We start from the raw sequence: 19,183 nt of genomic DNA on the forward strand, positions 1-19,183 counted from the left end.
AATAATTAGAGCAAATAAAAAGGCATCCAAATGCCCATACACCTGGCACGAAGTTTGTCTATGAGTCTGTTTTGTAAAAGGTAGTTGCTAGAGGTACGGACCCGTACCCGTAGCCTGTGGCCTACGGATACGGCACTTTCCATTTGCCAATCAGATACGCGAGATCTGGTCACGTGACTCCCGGTAGACGCTAGAGGTACGGACCCATAGCATCGGTACTACAGGTATGGACCCTAAACCTAACCCTAACCTTAACCTTTGCTTACCTTTCAACAGTTTGCAGTGGTTAGCAGCTTCTTGACTCGTGAGACTCGCATACGGGTCCGTATCTGTCTGGCAAATGGAAAGTGCCGTATCCGTAGGCCACAGGCTACGGGTACGGGTCCGTATCTGTAGACACTACCTTTGTAAAAATGATGGGTATTTCTCACAGGAGAGAATGCTGCCACAAGCTTATGTGTGTTTTGACCAAATTCACAATGGTAACCTACTCAGTTTGCAGCAACAGTTTAATGAAAAAAATCACTGCACATGAAATTTTCAAAAGGCAAGTGACTAAAGGAAATACAGATCATCTTCCAATGTGTTACACTACAATCACCAGAAATAATACTGGCTTATATTTGAAGCTGTAGAGTAGGACTTATATTATGGATCGTCTGTTAAGTTCAAGTTTTTGCCGAACAACTTCACACAATTCTGATGAAGCCAATCAGCACCAGCTGCTCTCTCTGTATTTCACAGAATACTAAAGTTTTAAATCTGGTGTCTGTAGTGACATTACTGTACAAAGTTCAAAGTTTAGTTTGTCTCCCGTGGGAGAATTTTGCCTTGGACAAAAGCAAAAAGCATCTACACTGCAACACGACAAAACACAGACTACTAAAAACATATAAAATGCATAATAAATAAGCTCAAGTCCGATTCACATGGGATTAGTATTATCTCAGGTCCAATGGTGATTTGTAACAGTTGCGAAGGACGTTTGTGATCTTAATAGCGTGTGAACGTGCCATGTCTGTAATTTGAAAAGTAAAAATCCCACCGCAATTACCCACCATATTTTGCCAAACAGACGTCCTGTGATAATACGAGTCCCGTGCGAATCTGCATCTCAGTGACTGGGGGATATTTTAGTTGTTTTTATTTTCTCGCGCACCTTTTTCTACCTCTTTCCTGGTTGAATTATGGAGGCTGCTGTGGAAATTATTGACAGCATTTTAGGTGCAAATGCAAGAATAGGCCAAAACACAACAGACCTATGGACCATTCACAGAAAAGGCAAAATCAGATCAAGAAGAAGAGGGAAATTTTGGAGGATATTGAGATGGAAGACATGTGTAGCAGCACGTGGAAAAAAAAAATTTCTAGGCCTGTCTTTCAACAGGCTTAGAACGGCCCGTTATCAAAACAATGCTGTCCACTGTTCTCAAGTCACATTGCTTCTTTGACATATTTACTGTTGCCATGACAACTACATACCACATTAAAAGTGATCATGTTAACCCAAACCACAAGCTTTCCAGAAACCTACCCAAGTGGTTTATGTGCCCAAACCTAACGAGACCCTAACAATAGCGTTGTTACAGCATATGCCTTTAACAGTGACGTATAGGCCTAAGGGTTTTGGAAAGAACAAACTAAGCTGTCCTTTCGACACTGTTGGTTCAGCATGTTGACTGTATAATAAATGTATTATACAGTCTATGTGTTGGATAGAGCAGGTAGCACGTCATATTCTAAAAAATGAGGCCGTACCTACATAACATTAGAAGAAACAATCCATATTTTGAGCTGAAGACAAAATTGCGTCTATCTATACATTCTGGCATGCAATCCCCCAGCATCTGCAAGATTTGAAATGCTACCCATCTTTACATACCATGTTTTCCAGGAGGAGGAGGAGCCATGGAGTGTAAGTGTGCTTGGTAAGACGTTTCTACTTACACTAGCCGTGTCAACTGAAAGACTGAATCCTGAATCACAGGAATACCTCACATCTTGCTTCAACTGTGATGTACTGACATAAAATTGCATTCCTCATTTTTTGCTTACGATGCCTGGAATCCCCACTGGAACCTCACTCTGAACACCACTTAGCTGATCTGCTACATTAGGCAGAATGTACAATAAACAGCGAGCTAGAAAATTAGACAAAGCATGATTAAACACCCTGGAGGGAAAAATACAGGAAGCAGCACCACTGACACTTCAGATCTGCTACCTGCAGTGCACTGTTGAGGAGGAACAACTGGGATGCACATCAGCTTGCAAAATTGGTTCATACAGCCTGCCTTGGTGAAGAAGATGTAGATTAGACCGCCTATGGTCCCCCACCTGTTGTACAGCCTGTAGCTTGTAATCCAGCCTCTTACTCTAAGGGAATCTGCTACTCACACTAACACTAAACACCTACATGAGTCTTTAATTGTGTGTCTGTGAAACCTAGCATTACAATATACAAACAAGGCTTAAAAGTTCTAGATACAAAAACAAAAATGTATCATCGTTGTTACAAGAAATATGGGCGACTAAACCTGGACAAAATTGTAAAAAAAAAAACATTCTGTTATGGTTAACATAATTTTTCATGGCCAAGCCCCACCTCTGCTACAAGAATTCATCATAAAGAACCCCAGTAGATCAACCAGAGCAGGCTCTAGAGGTAACTGCATAGCACCTATTAGGAAAAGTGCTTATAGGCAGTCTATTTTCTCTTCTCATGCATCTGAAACCTGGAATACTACAGCATAGCAAGTTCAGTTCATGAACAACTGCATCTCACCTCATTTACTAAACATCTCAAAGCATGGTTATTGTAAAATCCGATCAGTATTCCATTTTTTCAAAAGCTATAACCAGCATGCATCTTCAGGTCCATTCTAAATATTAGCATTAGTTTTTGCAAACTTATAGTGGTCCGGCAGCAGTAAAAATGCATGACTGACCTGGTCGTCGTATCTGTAGGTTAGAAACTGATCCTCTGTGGCATCCTCCATAAAGCTGCCCTGAGGTAAGAGGGCAAACTCTGGCAGGAACACTGCAGTCTGGGACTGACTCTCTGAACACTGACAACACATACACACAGAATTTCAGTGAATCAATATCTGCTGAAGTGCTTGGTAATAAGATTAGATTCTGATTATAGTCCCATACACACATGCACTGTTGGATTGGTGGACTCTTGGTATCATGGGCTATAAATCTCATCTTAGTTACTCCCAAGTACATTTTGTGAGTTTTTTTCATCATGAAAACTCAGGAGCTGGTGGTTAGTTTCAGGAGGAAAAGGACCATTCAAAACCCAACTGTCATGAGGCGAACAGAGGTGGACACTGCTGAGCATTACTTATCTCGGTGTTCACATAGAGAATAAGCTGTACTGGACTAAAAATATGGAGGCTCTGTACAAGAAAAGTCAGAAACACCTGTTGTTTTTTTCAGCAGACTGAGATCTTTAATGTCTGCAGATCCATGGCGCAGACGTTTGATCATTCGGTGGTGTCCAGCATCATCTTCTACACTGTAGTGAGCAGGGGCAGTAGGGTAAGTACAGTCAATGCTGATAGCCAACAAGTTCATCAGGAAAGCTGGTTCAGTCTGGGGAGTAGCGCTGTAGTCTTGGTGGAGGTGTCAAAGAGGAGGATGCTATTAAACTTCTTGGTGTCAGGATCTCTGTCCCAACTCCGGATCTGCTGGCAGTCTCTCCTCTTCCTTTCCCTCTCTTCCTGTCTCTGTGTTTGACAAGTTGCTGCCTAATCAGCAACATTTGAGCACATTTGTGCAGTAGCTGCTCTCCTGCCACCAATTAACACTTCTATTGTTGAAAACCCTAGTACAGACAATCACTCATTGCACACACAGCCCAAATTGGTTGACATTACTAGAGAATTGCACAGAAACCAATTGCTTTAAACTGTTTCAGTTTTTACAAGGGGAGAAATGAAATATTTCATGTTGTCTTAACATGGAACCTTAATTGCATACTTGGAACAAAACAGCTTTTCATTAGTGGTCTTTATTCAAAATTGTCAGTTCACAGAAATATGGAGGTATTTCAGGTGCAAAATGTTTGAGCACCTGTAACATCGAATTTGTAGTTGTGTACATTGAATTTGTATGTGTATCAGCAAATCTGATTTCCCACACTCTATGAGTTGTGTACTTGTAAAATAATTTCTTGTATGTGTTGATTTTTTTCTTCCCACAAATACAACACAAAAATACACATTCACAAAATCGAAATTCCAGGTGCACAAATCACATTTACAGGTGCACAAATCATATTTACACGTGCACAAATCATATTAAGTCACATATTTCAACACTGACACACTCACATTTTGCACCTATTGTTGGAGCACACTAAGTGGAAAACATACTTGTGCACCTGTATTGTACGAAGTGAAGTTGAGGTGAGAATTTGAATATGTGCAAATCTGAATGTCAACTTGTGCAATAAGTATGTGAAATAATTTACCACGAAAATAGCTGTGTCCTCTAACACACAAACACAAATTGCTACTTACAACCACTCGAATCCTCCCCACGAGTCACACATTCTCTGTTTTCTACAGGTGCAAATCAGAAATCTAAAGGTGCAAATCAGAAGTCGTACTTCCGGTCCCGCTGAGATATTTGGTGCAAAACTACAAAACGATCCGATCTGTGTATAAATTCTATGCTCTGAGATTGACAGACTTTTCGGCCAGTCAGAGAGATGCTTTGCCTGCCCAGGCAATCAGAGGTTTTATTCCATCCGAGGTCGCTTTACTGACTTCCGGGTGTAGAATTTCACGATGGAGAGAGTGTAGGCAGTTCTTGTTTTGGACGGCTGGTCTGCTCTAATCTCTATAATGTGCATTTCCCAATGACTCAAATAACTTATCCATTCCTCTTAGTATATTGAAATTAAAGCCTGGATGGATGGATAGTTCAGACTCCTAACTCTGCTGATAATTTATGTCTCTTGTCTTCCTGATAGATTCTTAGCCCTGTGAGTTTGCCCCATGTATTTTTGTGAGTTTTGTGTTCTTGGTTTTCTGTGTTGTGTTTCCAGGGTTGGGAGGGTTACTTTAAAAATGTAATCTGGTACAATTACTAGGTACCTGTTAAAAATGTAATTAGTAACTTACTCTAAGTACTAAAATAAAAAGTAAGACACCAGATTATTTTTAGTTACTTTTGGATTACTCCAATAGCAAACAGGCACATAAAGACAAGAGAGAAGGTGTGTGATCTTTTCAGTGTATTTACAAATCTTTACATGGCATACACAAAATGCTCTTTTAGTATAACTGAGAATATTTTTAACTGTTAGAGAACCCACAGTATTTGTAACAAATCAGGTGTCTGATACTGAATTTAGAAAAGGAAAAAAGACAATCAAAATCACAAAACAAGTAAAGATAAATAAAGCTTCCTAATTATCTAAGTGTTTCCTCTGGAAAATACACAACGCAAAATTAACAATCAATTAACTTATTATTTATAAACTATTCAGCTGTATTTATGAAATAGATGACAGCTTATAAAACAATAACTGTAATAATAATGATAATAACAATACTGACTATTAACAGTATTATGAACTGTATTCTTCTTCTTATAATATCAACAGGTTAAAAAAAAATCAGAACCTGAAAGAGGTGTATGTTTGGTATTAACATGATCCAGAGCTACCTAAAAGTACCTACACAACATGATCAATAATTGTAAAAATTCCAATTATTAGATGTAGAAAATAATAATAAAATGCCCACCTTAAAGAGGTGTGCCAGATACTAACATGCTCAGAGTGTATGGTGCACGGCCCATAGGTGAGATGCATTGTAGGATACCCGGTTTGTATTAAAATGAAATCCTGTTCAGTAATCCCTGTTTTTATCAAATATACCAGTAACAGAACTACATATTTTTGTAACAGATTACAGTTACTTTTTTCATATCCTGATTACATAACGCTGTTACATGTAATCCGTTACTCCCCAACCTTGTGTGTTTCTATAGTTTTCTTAGCCTTTAGTTTGATTTGCTTGCCTGCTCACCTTACCCAGCTCATTCCCTGGTTTGTTTGTTTACCAGTCGTTTATCCCTGTATATAGTAGTTCACCTCATTATTTCATATATTGTAAATAAACGCCTTATTCATTGAGTCTCTGGTCTCCTTGTCTTTATTCATGTCTGCATCTGGCTTCCTGGTTAACTTGGCCCTCAGAATTATGGACAACGCCTCTCTTCCCCTCCGCTTTCTCCTCTGCTTCTCATCTCATTTGTCAGGTAATCATGTGTGATATTACTTATTACCTCAGTGTAACTGCCAGCATTGCTGTGTACTGTTCTATTCTAGCCTTATTTTAGCTCACATATTTTGTTTTAGTATTGTATGGTACTAATATCTTATTGCTTTCTATTTTTAAGGTGCTGCATTTCTTATGTGATGTCACTTTGTTCCTTTAGGACGAATAAAGTTATTTTATCGTATCATATCTAAACCTGGACTTTGGTGTTTTCCAAACAGATGCAGTGAAATCATCTACCTAAGCAGACCAGGCAACCTTCCTCATCCTTTTATAATCACAGAAGGGGACAGCTGTGTTCCATTATGATCAAATATTCTGCTAATCCCTAATAGCTCCACTTGGAAATTTTCTATTTCAATGTGATTTATGCACAAAAGTCAGCAAGCATGGGTGTCTCAGAATGGATTTGTGGAGCATGAGCCAAAGGCACAAAGGGACAGACTGCTTATCAGGCTAACAGGGACTAAGAGCATGCTGCTCACTAAGGCTGAATAGAAATAACTGGTATTTGGCATTTAGAGGGCTCCCCAGAGAGACCCAGGGAAATGTGAGTGTGTCTGCTCAGGCCACTTGTATTGTATGAGAGGGATGATCCACCATTAAGATTGGTGGGAGTGGTGTCTCCTGCAGGCTTTTAAACCCACTTAGAGACAGGCACAGCAGAAGTGCCACTGGTATGCGTTTCCCTGAGGACTGACACACTTTCATCACACACTAACCTCTTCACTCCCTCTCATTCAGATATCCCTTACTGACATAGTTAAATACCACTTTGCCAAAACAGATACGACAATTTCCGGGAGGAAACACAGGCAGCAATAGTTTCCACATTACTACACAACATACACTACATACATGTGAAACAGAAGAGGAAGACTGTTAAACTGGACCTACACATTGTTATTTAGTGTAGCAGTGCCAGTAGCCTTAGTACTTAGCGATGCTATTGGGGCTCAGAGGAATTTTGAGCTCACTGCTCAGTACACAATGGAAAATCATTATGGGTACAACTCCAAAGACTGTAAACCTAAAGTCTAAAAGCAGTTTAAGTTTTAGATCACTGTCCCATAGGAGCGTTTTGTGGTAATTTTTAAGTTCCTGTTCAGGCTTCACATATGCTCTCAGCAGCTGTTGTAAAATGAAAATCCTTTTGTCTCTCACAGACATACAAGCTCATTATTACTCATGCACACACTTAAGCCTGTGGCCCTGGCCTGAACAGAGCCTATATCTGACCCCTTTCACAACCTTTACAACTCTGGTTATCCTCTCAGAATTTGGCTCCTGTAGCCCAGGTGGACTGTCTAATCATGAAAAACTAAAATCTCTTCATCTGACACAAGCGTAGATGCAATATCTTCATATCCACTTCATTTCCACATTTTTTTTTCAGAAATTACACTTGCTTTTGAATGTCTAAGCATGCAAGTATTGTTTGCATTCAGATTGTTGAGACAGACTGGGGAAAGCAAAGTAAAGGACATGAAAGAATGAATTTAAAAGTCTGTTTAACACAAACACGCACACACACAGATTGCAAGAGAGTCTGGTTGTCCTGCTGTGAGTTACTGAGTCAAAACCATGAAACTAGGTATTGAGCAGTTCCCCTAATTGAGTTTACACACCAATGGAAGGTAAGCTTTTGCACTGTCAGCACCCTGCAGAGGCTGATTCACACTAGATCTGTGGCTTATTTTAGACGAGCCAGTACCGGAAAAATAATACAAGGAGGGCAATCCCCATCCCAAAGGACAACACGCTGTACTGGAAGAGGCAGCTGTTGCATGGTGTGGGATGGATTATTTGGAAAAGCTAGTAACTAGAAACTCCTGTGCTCCAGGTCAAAAATCAAAGCTCAAATTAGACCATATAAAGGAGGCTGGAAGACTGATTTGTTCAGCTTCAGTGCTGACCACAAATACTAAAACGAGAATTCTGAAACATTTTTAAGGTCGCCAGGATGCTCAGTGAAAAATGAAACACATACGCATTTTAAATCAGGTTAATTTATGTTTAGAGCACACATTCCATTTCTCTTCTTCCCCTCTTTGAATATTGTCAGTACTTTCCAGTGAGCAACATACTGCTGTACTGCAATTCACCCACAGTCAGACTGCACTACCATTTCTGTTTTCTATCCCGACACTGTATTCATTTTATCTGGTTACCACTCGTTAAAAACTCCCCTCCTTTTTGGTGGATTGTGTCACCAGATCAAAAATTTATGACCTGCCTCCCTCCATGCTATGACTGATTTTAAGGGGCAGATCGATTCATGTGACTATTATGTGTTGATGGAAAGAGAAAAGCCATCGGGCTCCTTTACAGGATGGAAATACAGAAGAGTGTTGATATTTCAAAAACTTGAAATTTTCTTTGCCTGGGTGTGAGGTATTTCAGTGCCAATTTCTGTGCATGGAACATAGGTAAAGGGAGAAAAATTGAGAAAAAAAGAGAGACGTAATGCTTTAATTTTGGCATTTGTCATCCACAGCTGCCCTGAAAAGCCTCTTTTGCAATCATGCGAATGAAGCAGAACACGCGTCGATGTCAGATTACCAGGGCTCATTAATACCAGGCACCATAACCTTTAGCTACACCTCTGAAGAATGTTTAAAAAGTTTCTGCATTTCTTTTCTGTATAGAAACCTGATGGATTTTCTTTTTACTCCATCAACACATAACATTTGTCCTTTATCTAATTCAGCATGCAGGGCTGACTACTGTAAGATAATCTTTGCTTATTATAGAGGTTGAAAGAGTGTGATGAAAGGCTTTCATCTTGTCATGTCTAAATATACAGGAACTATTTTCACCCTGAACACAGACCACCATTTCAGTATGCAGGCCCACTTCTGTTTGGACAGCCTTTTTATAGCTATTTCATGGACTTGTTTCAATGATATTTTCTAAATTTACAGAATTTTTTTTTAACAACCTACTATGGTTTTCACCGAAAGCTGTCAATTATTCAGGGGCTACAATCCTCTTAATACAAGTAAAAAAATGAGAATGTAATATGAATATTTGATCATTCTAGGGCTTGCTACTTCACTCAAACTAGTGTGTGTCTGCATCTGTGAGCAGCTTTCTGTCTGTCTGCGCTGAAGTAATGAAGAGTGAAAAAGCTGCTCTAATCAGGGCCATTTATGTCCATGAATGGACTTTTGTTGATGGGTGATGATCCTAGAGCACAACCCAAACTCTGGAGTGATACAGCCATGAATGGTAAGTCCATGCTACACGCACTGGGTTTTAGAACCACAATAAGAAGAAACAGCTGTTCTAACAGCAGAAAGAATCCTACAGGTTGACTTAATTTACAGTGTCCAAAAGAACCCCAACTGCTTTTCTAAGCTGGCATCTTAATGAAGTCCTGTAAAAAAAAAGACAAGTGTCAGAAGATGCTGTATCTGACAGAAACTCAGCTACTAACTGAAGGAAGCAATAAACAGCCTCAACAGCATTATTACACCTTACAAAATAGTTTCGTTTACAGGACAACATGCTGGTGATTTGACACATATAAATTTCAACATCTAATGTATTTGTATATTTATATGCAAGATGACACTAGATGAAATCCCATAAGCTTCATCAGAAATTATAGTAAAATGATGTCACCCTTGACAGTCTTTTCTTTCACCTGTGTCCCCCACCAGTGGGCCCCAGAAGCCCAAATCTGCCTTTCTAGAGTTGAAGAACCATTATTTTCTGCTCTCATCCTTACCCTGCCAGGCCCTACGCTCCAGTGCATTGCGGAGGTGGACGATGTCTGATGACTACGTTCCCCTTTTTGAATGGCGACACTGGCTGGAAGGGGCAGGACAGCCATTTGTAGTTTGAACAGATCACAAGAACTTCCCCTATACACCAACAGCCAAAAGATTGAGCTTAGGAACAGCACCATATCTATTAGGATGTCCTGTTGTCTTTCTATCCTTTCACTTGATATAGCTCCTTGTCTGTGCACTCTGTTGCAAAGAAGTATGGTCGACCATCATACTGAAATGTAACTGACATGGAGTCATCTTCACAATGATTCAAAGGGTAGCCTGTTGTTGCACTTAGCTCCTGAGTTTCCACTAAGTCAGATTCACACATGTAAACAAACTAGCATGTGCGGAACAGGTCGCTGATGGAGATGTCTCATGCAAATGAAAGAATAGACATTACACACAGAGTATTTCTGTCCTGACCTTTGGAGCAATGCAGGGAGCTCGTGACCCTGTATTTGGTGTTTTTGTGACTTGTATTCCTGAGTCTCTGCAATGGAGTTACGGAGTGTAAAGTTAGCATTCACCCGTACAGCCAGAGTGGACACATTAATGGAAGGCAAATCAGGTATTTATTCCTCTAAAAATGACTTACTATTTTTGTTTATGTAGGAGAACTATCTACACAAACTATGCAGTACAAATGCTATCTTGTTGACACGCAGTTGCATAGATCCCATGATCCCATAGATCCCACATCACCGAGAGAGAGAAAAAGAGAGAGAGAGAGGATAGATAGAGAGAGTGTGTGTTTATACTATTGCACTTTGAGTGTAACTTAACACAGCTTGCATCTGCAGGTAATTAAGAAATGCTTTGAAGATATAGGAACTCAAGAGAGAACTATTTATAGAATACTGGGGAGAGCAGTTGCTGGAGAGGTGTTAGCCTAATCAAGGGCAAGTTGGCTCTCTTTTCCTCATTGTGATCCACTCCAACCTATAACCAAACCCTCCGGAACATCATGTCAGACTGATGCTGCCACTGTTGCCAACTCCTCAGTAAGGAAAGTCGCTGTTGGCTGTCCTAAAAGTCGCTAGAAGTCGCTAAATGACGTCATCGCCTAATTTGCATATTCCCCAGTTTGCATGTAATTGTAATCAACGTTGTAGGAGAGAGGAATAACGTTGTGGAAGAGACCAAAGAGTGAATATAAAACACCCAGAATATGTTTTTGTACTAGAGGCTAAATGCTGTGGTTTATTTTAGCCTGACAGTGAAGAAACATTTTCGTTTATTCCGTAAGTCTGGATGCATCTATAGTGACTGCGCATGCGCGATTCATCTGTCGTCTGGCCGCGGAGTGACGTGGGTCTCCCCCTCCCCTCACTCGGACTGCTGCGGGGTTACTGGACTGACAGCCTGTGCTCTGGAAGGGGGAGAAGCTCACAGCAGCACCTGCTGCTTGTTGAAAACAGTAACTGCAGAATGAGCCCAGTTTTCCTATCAGTCTCCAAAACGGCAGAAAAAGTCGCCAGATTTGTCGCTAGTCGCTTTTGACAAAAAAAAAGTCGCTAGGAGCTTTGAAAAGTCGCTAGATTTAGCGAGAAAGTCGCTAAGTTGGTAACACTGGATGCTGCACATCATAAGAATGCTGAGTGGTTTAACTTAAAATACAGCAGTCTAAAGCAGCTTTATGCTTCTGTGGGAGCAACAGTCACAGCAATCAGACCGCTGAAAGCAACAACTTGTGCATCTGCTATGAAGCCATGCAGACTGAGGATTCCATAGTCCTCCACTGCGCTTGATCAGAATTTCACACTAAACACATCAGTACTTCTCTGTGATACATGTGAATCCAAGCTGCATGACAGTTGAAAGTGTCGGCACAACTCAACGCAATACAGCATTCAGCTGACTAAAAAAAAATAACGATGCTCCTTTCATTTTAACATTATTATCTAAAGTATTTTTCCAGGGAGAAACCCTTTAATTATCATATCATACAATAATACATGAGCATAGTAGTCTCTCGTTTTATGCTGGGTTCTAATCCTGGTTCTCAGCTCATGCAGCTTGTTGTTGAGGAGGTGGTGGTTTACTAGCCCTAGCCTTTAGCCTATAGCATGCAGCCCACCTCTTTTACCACACTTGTGCTTTGCCCGCTTTGTTCCTCAGCTGCACTCCTCATCTGAGGCCATTGTCGTCAGTCTTGCCGATTGGTGTCCAAAATAGCAGAAAGTTGAGTTTGAAAACATTAATGATAAAGTTCTTTGTGAACGATTTCCAGTGCCTCTCTACTATACTACACCATTGTGCCTGTCTGGTGTGCTTTTCTAATAAATAACATTATTAATTTAAACAAAACAGCAGTTGTGGTTGGGTCACACAATGGCATCTGCCTCGAGGGGCGCCATCTTTGTCGCAGTCTCAAGACGTTGTATCAGGTAAGCAGCACACCCAAGGGAGTGCTTACTGTTTCATTTTGACATCTACATGGGTGTGAATAGTGAATTTTTCCCTCAGGATTAGAATCTCAATACAGGGTTCCACTGCAACATCCTGAGGTGTCGCAGGTTCTGCATTCAATGCAAATATTTGTATTTTTTTAGCTGCAACAACACAATACAAACAAATTAAAGTGTTTTTCCCCTATAGCAGGATGATTATGGTTGCAGCAAGACCATTCTCCAGTGCCAACAGAATGTTGGGGTGATTTCTCAAAAAAGATAAAGATAACACAGCTGAAAGCAGTCAGTGCAAGTGAAACACATGCTGAAAACCACTTCACATTCCACTACAAAGCACCTCGATGTATGCTGAAGGTCACAGTCTGATAAAAAACCAACAGAACCATGCCATCTGCAAAACGCAGAAACACAACTCTGAAGATTACAGGCACTCTCTTCACCTTGGCTCTAGAAACCATATTAGTGTGAAATGTGTTTGACTTTGTCTGAGAATCCAAACACAGCTCTTAGGTTCTACAAGGACCAGATGGTTCATAACAATGGTCCCGGTGCCCTTTACTCCGCCACAGTGTCCCCTGGGGGACCTATCACATTTGTAGGTATTCTCCAAGTCTATAAAACATACTTGCACTGGATATCCAAACTCCCATGACCACCTTAGCAATTCTGCAGGGTGAAAAAGGTGGTCCACAGTTCCACACCTCCTCTTCTACGGTGGCCGAGACCCGCCATCGCTGCAAATAAAACAAATGGTGCAAATAAAAAGAAACACCGCTGCAAATAAAAAAGAAACGCTGCAAATAAAAAGAAACACCGCTGCAAATAAAAAAGAAACGCTGCAAATAAAAAAGCCACAACGAAAGTGGATTACTGGGGATTATTTTTGCCGATACACCGGTGTGAGAAGAAGAAGACGAAGAAGTAGAAACAAGAACAGGAGTACGACTTGGAAAACGAACGAGAAAGTAAGTAAAAATGTTAGTGTTTAATGTCACTACGTCTAATTTTTAATGTGTTATCTGGTTAGGCCATGTAGCCCCAGGTTTGAAGGTTTGAAGTTGAACTGGAGGATGCCGGTGTGTTGTTAGCCGTCAGTTGTTTCCACCCGGATGTGTTTTCGTTCCGGACTCATTCATTCTGTCCGCTCGGGCGGACGGGCGCCGGCGGAAAAGGATGGTTTGCCCGGGGCGCAAATCTAGCCATGACCGAATCTGTGTGTTTTTCTGGGGTAGACACTGCTCTGGAGTGAGAGCGTGCAGTGGAACATGTTACTGTGTTTTGCTGCATATTGGAGTAAAGTTACCAAACTTGATTGTCCTCTCGTTAGCCGAAGCTAACAACACACCGGCATCCTCCAGTTCAACTTCAAACCTTGGGCTACATGGCCTAACCAGATAACACATTAAAAACTAGAAAAGCACTCGGAGAGCGCAGACCTCCGCCAGGCCATCTGTCTGTCTGTCTGTCTGTTTACAGCATAACTCAAAAAGTTATGGATGGATTTTCACCAATTTTTTACAGAATGCCCGGAAGAGCAAAAGTAACAATCGATTAGATTTTGGAGGTGATCCGGATCACCGTCTGGATCCAGAAAAAAATCCTGGATGCAGGATCCTGGATCCAGATGTTTTTTAAAAAAAAAAAAAAAAATCCTGGATCCAGACGTGTGGAGGTGTGGATCCAGGTGTGTTGTTGGCTTCGGCTAACGAGAGGACAATCAAGTTTGGTAACTTTACTCCAATATGCAGCAAAACACAGTAACATGTTCCACTGCACGCTCTCACTCCAGAGCAGTGTCTACCCCAGAAAAACACACAGATTCGGTCATGGCTAGATTTGCGCCCCGGGCAAACCATCCTTTGCCGCCGGCGCCCGTCCGCCCGAGCGGACAGAATGAATGAGTCCGGAACGAAAACACATCCGGGTGGAAACAACTGACGGCTAACAACACACCGGCATCCTCCAGTTCAACTTCAAACCTTCAAACCTGGGGCTACATGGCCTAACCAGATAACACATTAAAAATTAGACGTAGTGACATTAAACACTAACATTTTCACTTACTTTCTCGTTCATTTTCCAAGTCGTACTGCTGTTCTTGTTTCTACTTCTTCGTCTTCTTCTTCTCACACCGGTGTATCGGCAAAAATAATCCCCAGTAATCCACTTCCGTTGTGGCTTTTTATTTGCAGCGTTTCTTTTTTATTTGCTGCGGCGTTTCTTTTTGTTTGCAGTGTTTCTTTTATTTGCAGCGGTGTTTCTTTTTATTTGCAGCGTTTCTTTTTTATTTGCAGCGGCATTTCTTTTTATTTGCAGCGTTTCTTTTATTTGCAGCAGTGTTTGTTTTTGTTTGCAGCGTTTGTTTTATTTGCAGCGATGGCGGGTCTCGGCCACCGTACTCTTCAGCTCTGAAGTCAGACTTTTAAATTAAAATTGAAAATTTCAACTTTGATAAGCTTACAGTTGGATTTGGCTCAGGTGATCGTGAACATACCTCAGTTATGCTACTATAGGCCCAGACTGCTTGTGGACCTTCAATGATGCACAGCACACTTCTACTCTCATATGTTTCACTCTGCATTCATTTATATTCCTCTAGTGTATATAATTCATTTTGTGTCTTCTCTCTTTGTATGTCTGTATTTTGTCCTCTCTTTCTGTCACTGTTTGAAGGTGTCTCTGGTTCTAGAACTGTGGCTACTAGCCTCACCAACCTGTTGGAAAAAGACTACTTCCATGGGATGCACTTATTTTTCACATCACTATATATTTCTTCCTGCCACTGTCACAGTACTGATGGAGAGATGCTATGAGAGCTTGTGCAACGGCAGCATGCTATAAGAGGATGTGTGGTCCCATGAGGACAGGGGTTAATGCTGTGTCAACCAGTTCCATGCAGTTGTAGAGAAGTATGAGGAGATTAGGTTGCTATGAAGGATGGCTAGGGAGCTGTTATGGCTCTTCACAGACAACAACAGCTCAGGATAACTAGAAAGAGGTCAGCAGCTGAGGATTTTAAAAAGTCTTCAGACTAAGAAACAGAAGAAAAATGGCAGGATGAGGGAGAAGAGATATTTAAACCAGCTGATTGGTAGAGCTCCAGAAGAGATAAGAATGGGAGTCGATGACTGAGGAGTGAATGAGGACACTGTCTGGGTTTATGAATGAGCTTTAAAAGCCACCTCTCTATCTATGTACACACACATACACACACACATATGAACCATGTATGCAGTAACTCTAAGGGTGAGGACGTAAAGATGACCTGGCTTACTGCAGTCTGTGCGGTGTGTACAGCCATACAGTGATCTTTCTACTCTTCACCCACAGGTCACTTTGATAAAGCCTGTACTAGATCTTTGAAAAATGGAAAACCTAAAAACAAACTAAATGGTCTGTATTTATATAGCGCTTTACTATACCTGCAAGGTACCCAAAGCGCTTTACAGGATACGTCACATTCACCCATTCACACACTGATGGCGGAAGCTGCCATGCAAGGCGCTAACCACAACCCCATCAGGAGCAATTAGGGGTTAGGTGTCTTGCATGAGCACAACGGGCCGAGGATTGAACCGGCAACCCTCCGGTTACAAGATGGCCACTCTACCCACTGAGCAATGCCGTCCCCAAACAAAAAGTGCTGAATATGATTCATACACAGGGGTCCACTAAGATTTATGTGACATAAATATCACCTCCCAAGGCTCACAAGAGTCCCAGGTGACCCTTCCACATCCAGCCCAAAATGTGAGTTGGCGCAGCAGCTATGCTACAAGGGCAACAGCGCCTATGCTTGGCAGTTGTGTGTGTGTGTGCTCATTACATAAATACTGGACATGTATGGAACAAGGACCTCCCAGTGGACTTGTGGATTGGAAAAGTATGTGACTGCACATCCAAAAGGGAGTACAGTGGAGATTTAACAAGGAAGTGCAGATCTCAAACGCCAAAAGACTCAAAATCAGTGAAAGACAAATGTAGCAAGAAGACATCTTATGTATTGGTGAGGTCAAAATGTTGCTCATTTGCTTACCCATGTCACACTGAACTTAATGATCACTGCATGCATTTTGCTATCATTTCTACACACACTTCATCCTTTGTAGGGTAGTGGGGTTACTGGAGTCTCTTTCAGTTGACACAAGGTCAAGGCAGGATTCACCTGGACAGGTCACCAGACTATCACAGGGCAACAAACAATCACACTCACATTCATGCCTACACACACTTTAGAATCACCAATTAACCTCAGCATGTTTTTGGGCTGTGGGAGGAATCTGGAGAACCCGGTGAGAATCCATGCAGGTACAGGGAAAACATGCAAACTCCACCCGGAAAGACCCCAGGCTGAGGTTCAAAACCAGAACCTTCGAGTTGTGAGGTGAGAGCGCTAACCATTGTATCACCGAGCCACTCCACTGTTTGAGGTTAGCCAATCTCAAAAGATTTACAGGACAAACGTGTGTATGTAGTGAATCGTGTTCTGCGCTGTGTTTGAATTTCGTATTAAACAACACGAGGATGGTAGCTTCGAACAGGACATTTATTCTCCTTCCCATGAGGAGTCGCCATAAAAAGAGGAAGCAATACACCGCTTTTCAAAATAAAAAACTGACCACACTTCCGGTGATTATTAATCCCCCTCCCTAATGGACATACTAAAAAGCTCATAACCATAACCATAGTTAACTAGTCTCCCCACAGGATGTGACCAGTATTCAACATATTATTTTAAAAAAACCATAAAAACAATAAATACAAATATAAACAAAAATAAATACAAATTCATATAGCGCAACAACATCAATCTCATTCTATTACATGTACATTTCTGCAAGCCCTTTAAATACTCAATTCTGGATTAGTCAAACTCACTGTTTTTTGGCACTATGTTGAATACAACCAGAGATTTTAACAAATAAACAGAATGACCAACCTTCGGACAGTGGAGAAATGTATTTTGAATCATAGTACTTATCAGCATAATGCCTACCATACTGCCATATGAGGTTTATAAAGACATATGTCAAGCAGGGTTTCCTCTACATGTAATTGATGGTGGCGCACCGCCACGGCAAAATAAAAGCCACCACACCTTCAGAATAATGTTTTTTTTAACCTTGTTTTTATGTTGTTTTATGTTTATATTAATGACGATTATTGTATTAAACATGCATGGCAATTTTCCGCGGATCCGCGGGTTTCTGCCGATTTAATTTCAAATTTGAACATTTCTGTGACTCGTCTAAATCCGTTGATAACAGTTGCGAAATATGCAAAAATATGCGCGATTCATCCTCCGTCTTGCCGCGGAGGGATGTGTCCTCTAATCAGACACTGGGACGGCTGCGGGGTTACTGGACTGACAGCATGTGCTCTGGGAGGGGGAGAAGCTCACAGCAGCACCTGCTGCTTGTTGAGGACAGTGACAGTAACTGCAGAATGATCCGAGTTTTCCTGTCAGTCTCCAAAATGGCAGAAAAGTCGCTAGATTTGTGGCTAGTCGCTTTTGACAAAAAAAGTCGCTAGGACGCTTTGGAAAGTCGCTAGATTTAGCGAGAAAGTTGCTAAGTTGGCAACACTGGCGCCGCGCTCCGCATCAGCTCGTGCTTCTAGTGTGTGTGTGGCTGAATCCCAAACCGCCCCCTACACACTCCCCCTCCACTACTGAGTGTCACTCCAAAAGAAGTCACACTCGCAGCTGTGGAGGGCACCTATTATTGAAGGGGGAGGGTATAAATACGATCGTCAGGAATGGGATGCCCTGTCGCCTCACCGGAAAAACGGAAGACGTCATCGCCATGGTAACACAAAGACGCCTACTGTGCATGGCTGTAGCGCTGTGGCACAGGTTGCAACTAACAAGGATGGCTGCTGCTTCCAGAAGACGAAAGCATCCCCCTTTTTTTTCACTCACATGTTTTCCAATCCTATTATCTGGCATTTCAAATCCAACAAATGAATGAATGAATTCTGTCAGTTGTGTTCAAATTTTAAGGTGTCAGGGGGTGCACAATTAAATCAAACGTCAGCAGAGAAGAAGATTTGTTTCTTTTGATTTATCTTTTTTCACCACTCTTTTTGTGATGTTCTGTCAGTGTGAAAAAGGCGTGGGAGAAATAAAGGACGCACGTGGAACTCACATCGATATGTTGTTTCCTCCTCCATTTCAACGTTGCACTTCCTGAAAAAGTTGTCCAGAGTGAGCATCGATGCAGACTCGCTATTTAAGGGCTGAACAGTCCACTCTCCCTCCGCACTACGCAGTTTGGGATGGCCCTTAATATGGAGGACCCTCCACGGGAACGCGCAAACGGAGGGGTAGTGTGTAGGGATAGTGTGTAGGGGGCGGTTTGGGATTCAGCCTATGTGTGTGTGAATGCGCGAACTGATGACGTCAGGCCGGGCGTCACATAAAAACTCACTCACAACTCCATTTATATTGGTTATAGTTATCTCATTTTATGCGGAAATTGTGAAATCAAGCGGGACCCGCATATTTCTCTTGTTTTCGTGGAAATGTGAAATTCTTGCGGGAATTATGTGCTGTTTTGCAGGGATTATGCGGCCTTATGGGAAATAATTGACCCCCGCATAATCAGCGGCATTTTGGTGATTAATGCGGGAATTCGTGCGATCGCATAATCGCGTTTTTCTGGAGGGTCTAAGAAACATTGAAAGAGAAGGAAAT

General features: G+C 41.5%; 1 protein-coding gene across 8 annotated transcripts in view; it reads right to left on the reverse strand.

Annotated features, from left to right (window-relative positions):
* Nucleotides 1–19,183, reverse strand: part of adamtsl3 (ADAMTS-like 3) — a 159,167-nt gene that overhangs the window by 132,251 nt on the left and 7,733 nt on the right. For 7 of the 8 annotated variants that reach the window (XR_007937122.1, XR_002596633.2, XR_007937121.1 and 4 more), the window contains exon 3: nt 2,949–3,068. The exons of the other annotated variant lie outside the window; for it this stretch is intronic. Coding sequence is in view for 4 of the 7 variants with exons in the window: in XM_022213932.2 (XP_022069624.2) it covers nt 2,949–3,068 (120 nt within the window). In the remaining 3 variants the exon portion in view is untranslated. The remainder of the gene's footprint in view (nt 1–2,948; nt 3,069–19,183) is intronic. 8 annotated transcript variants of the gene reach the window in all.

Source organism: Acanthochromis polyacanthus, chromosome 2 (assembly GCF_021347895.1).
Source record: "Acanthochromis polyacanthus isolate Apoly-LR-REF ecotype Palm Island chromosome 2, KAUST_Apoly_ChrSc, whole genome shotgun sequence".
NCBI classification, from domain to species: domain Eukaryota; kingdom Metazoa; phylum Chordata; class Actinopteri; family Pomacentridae; genus Acanthochromis; species Acanthochromis polyacanthus.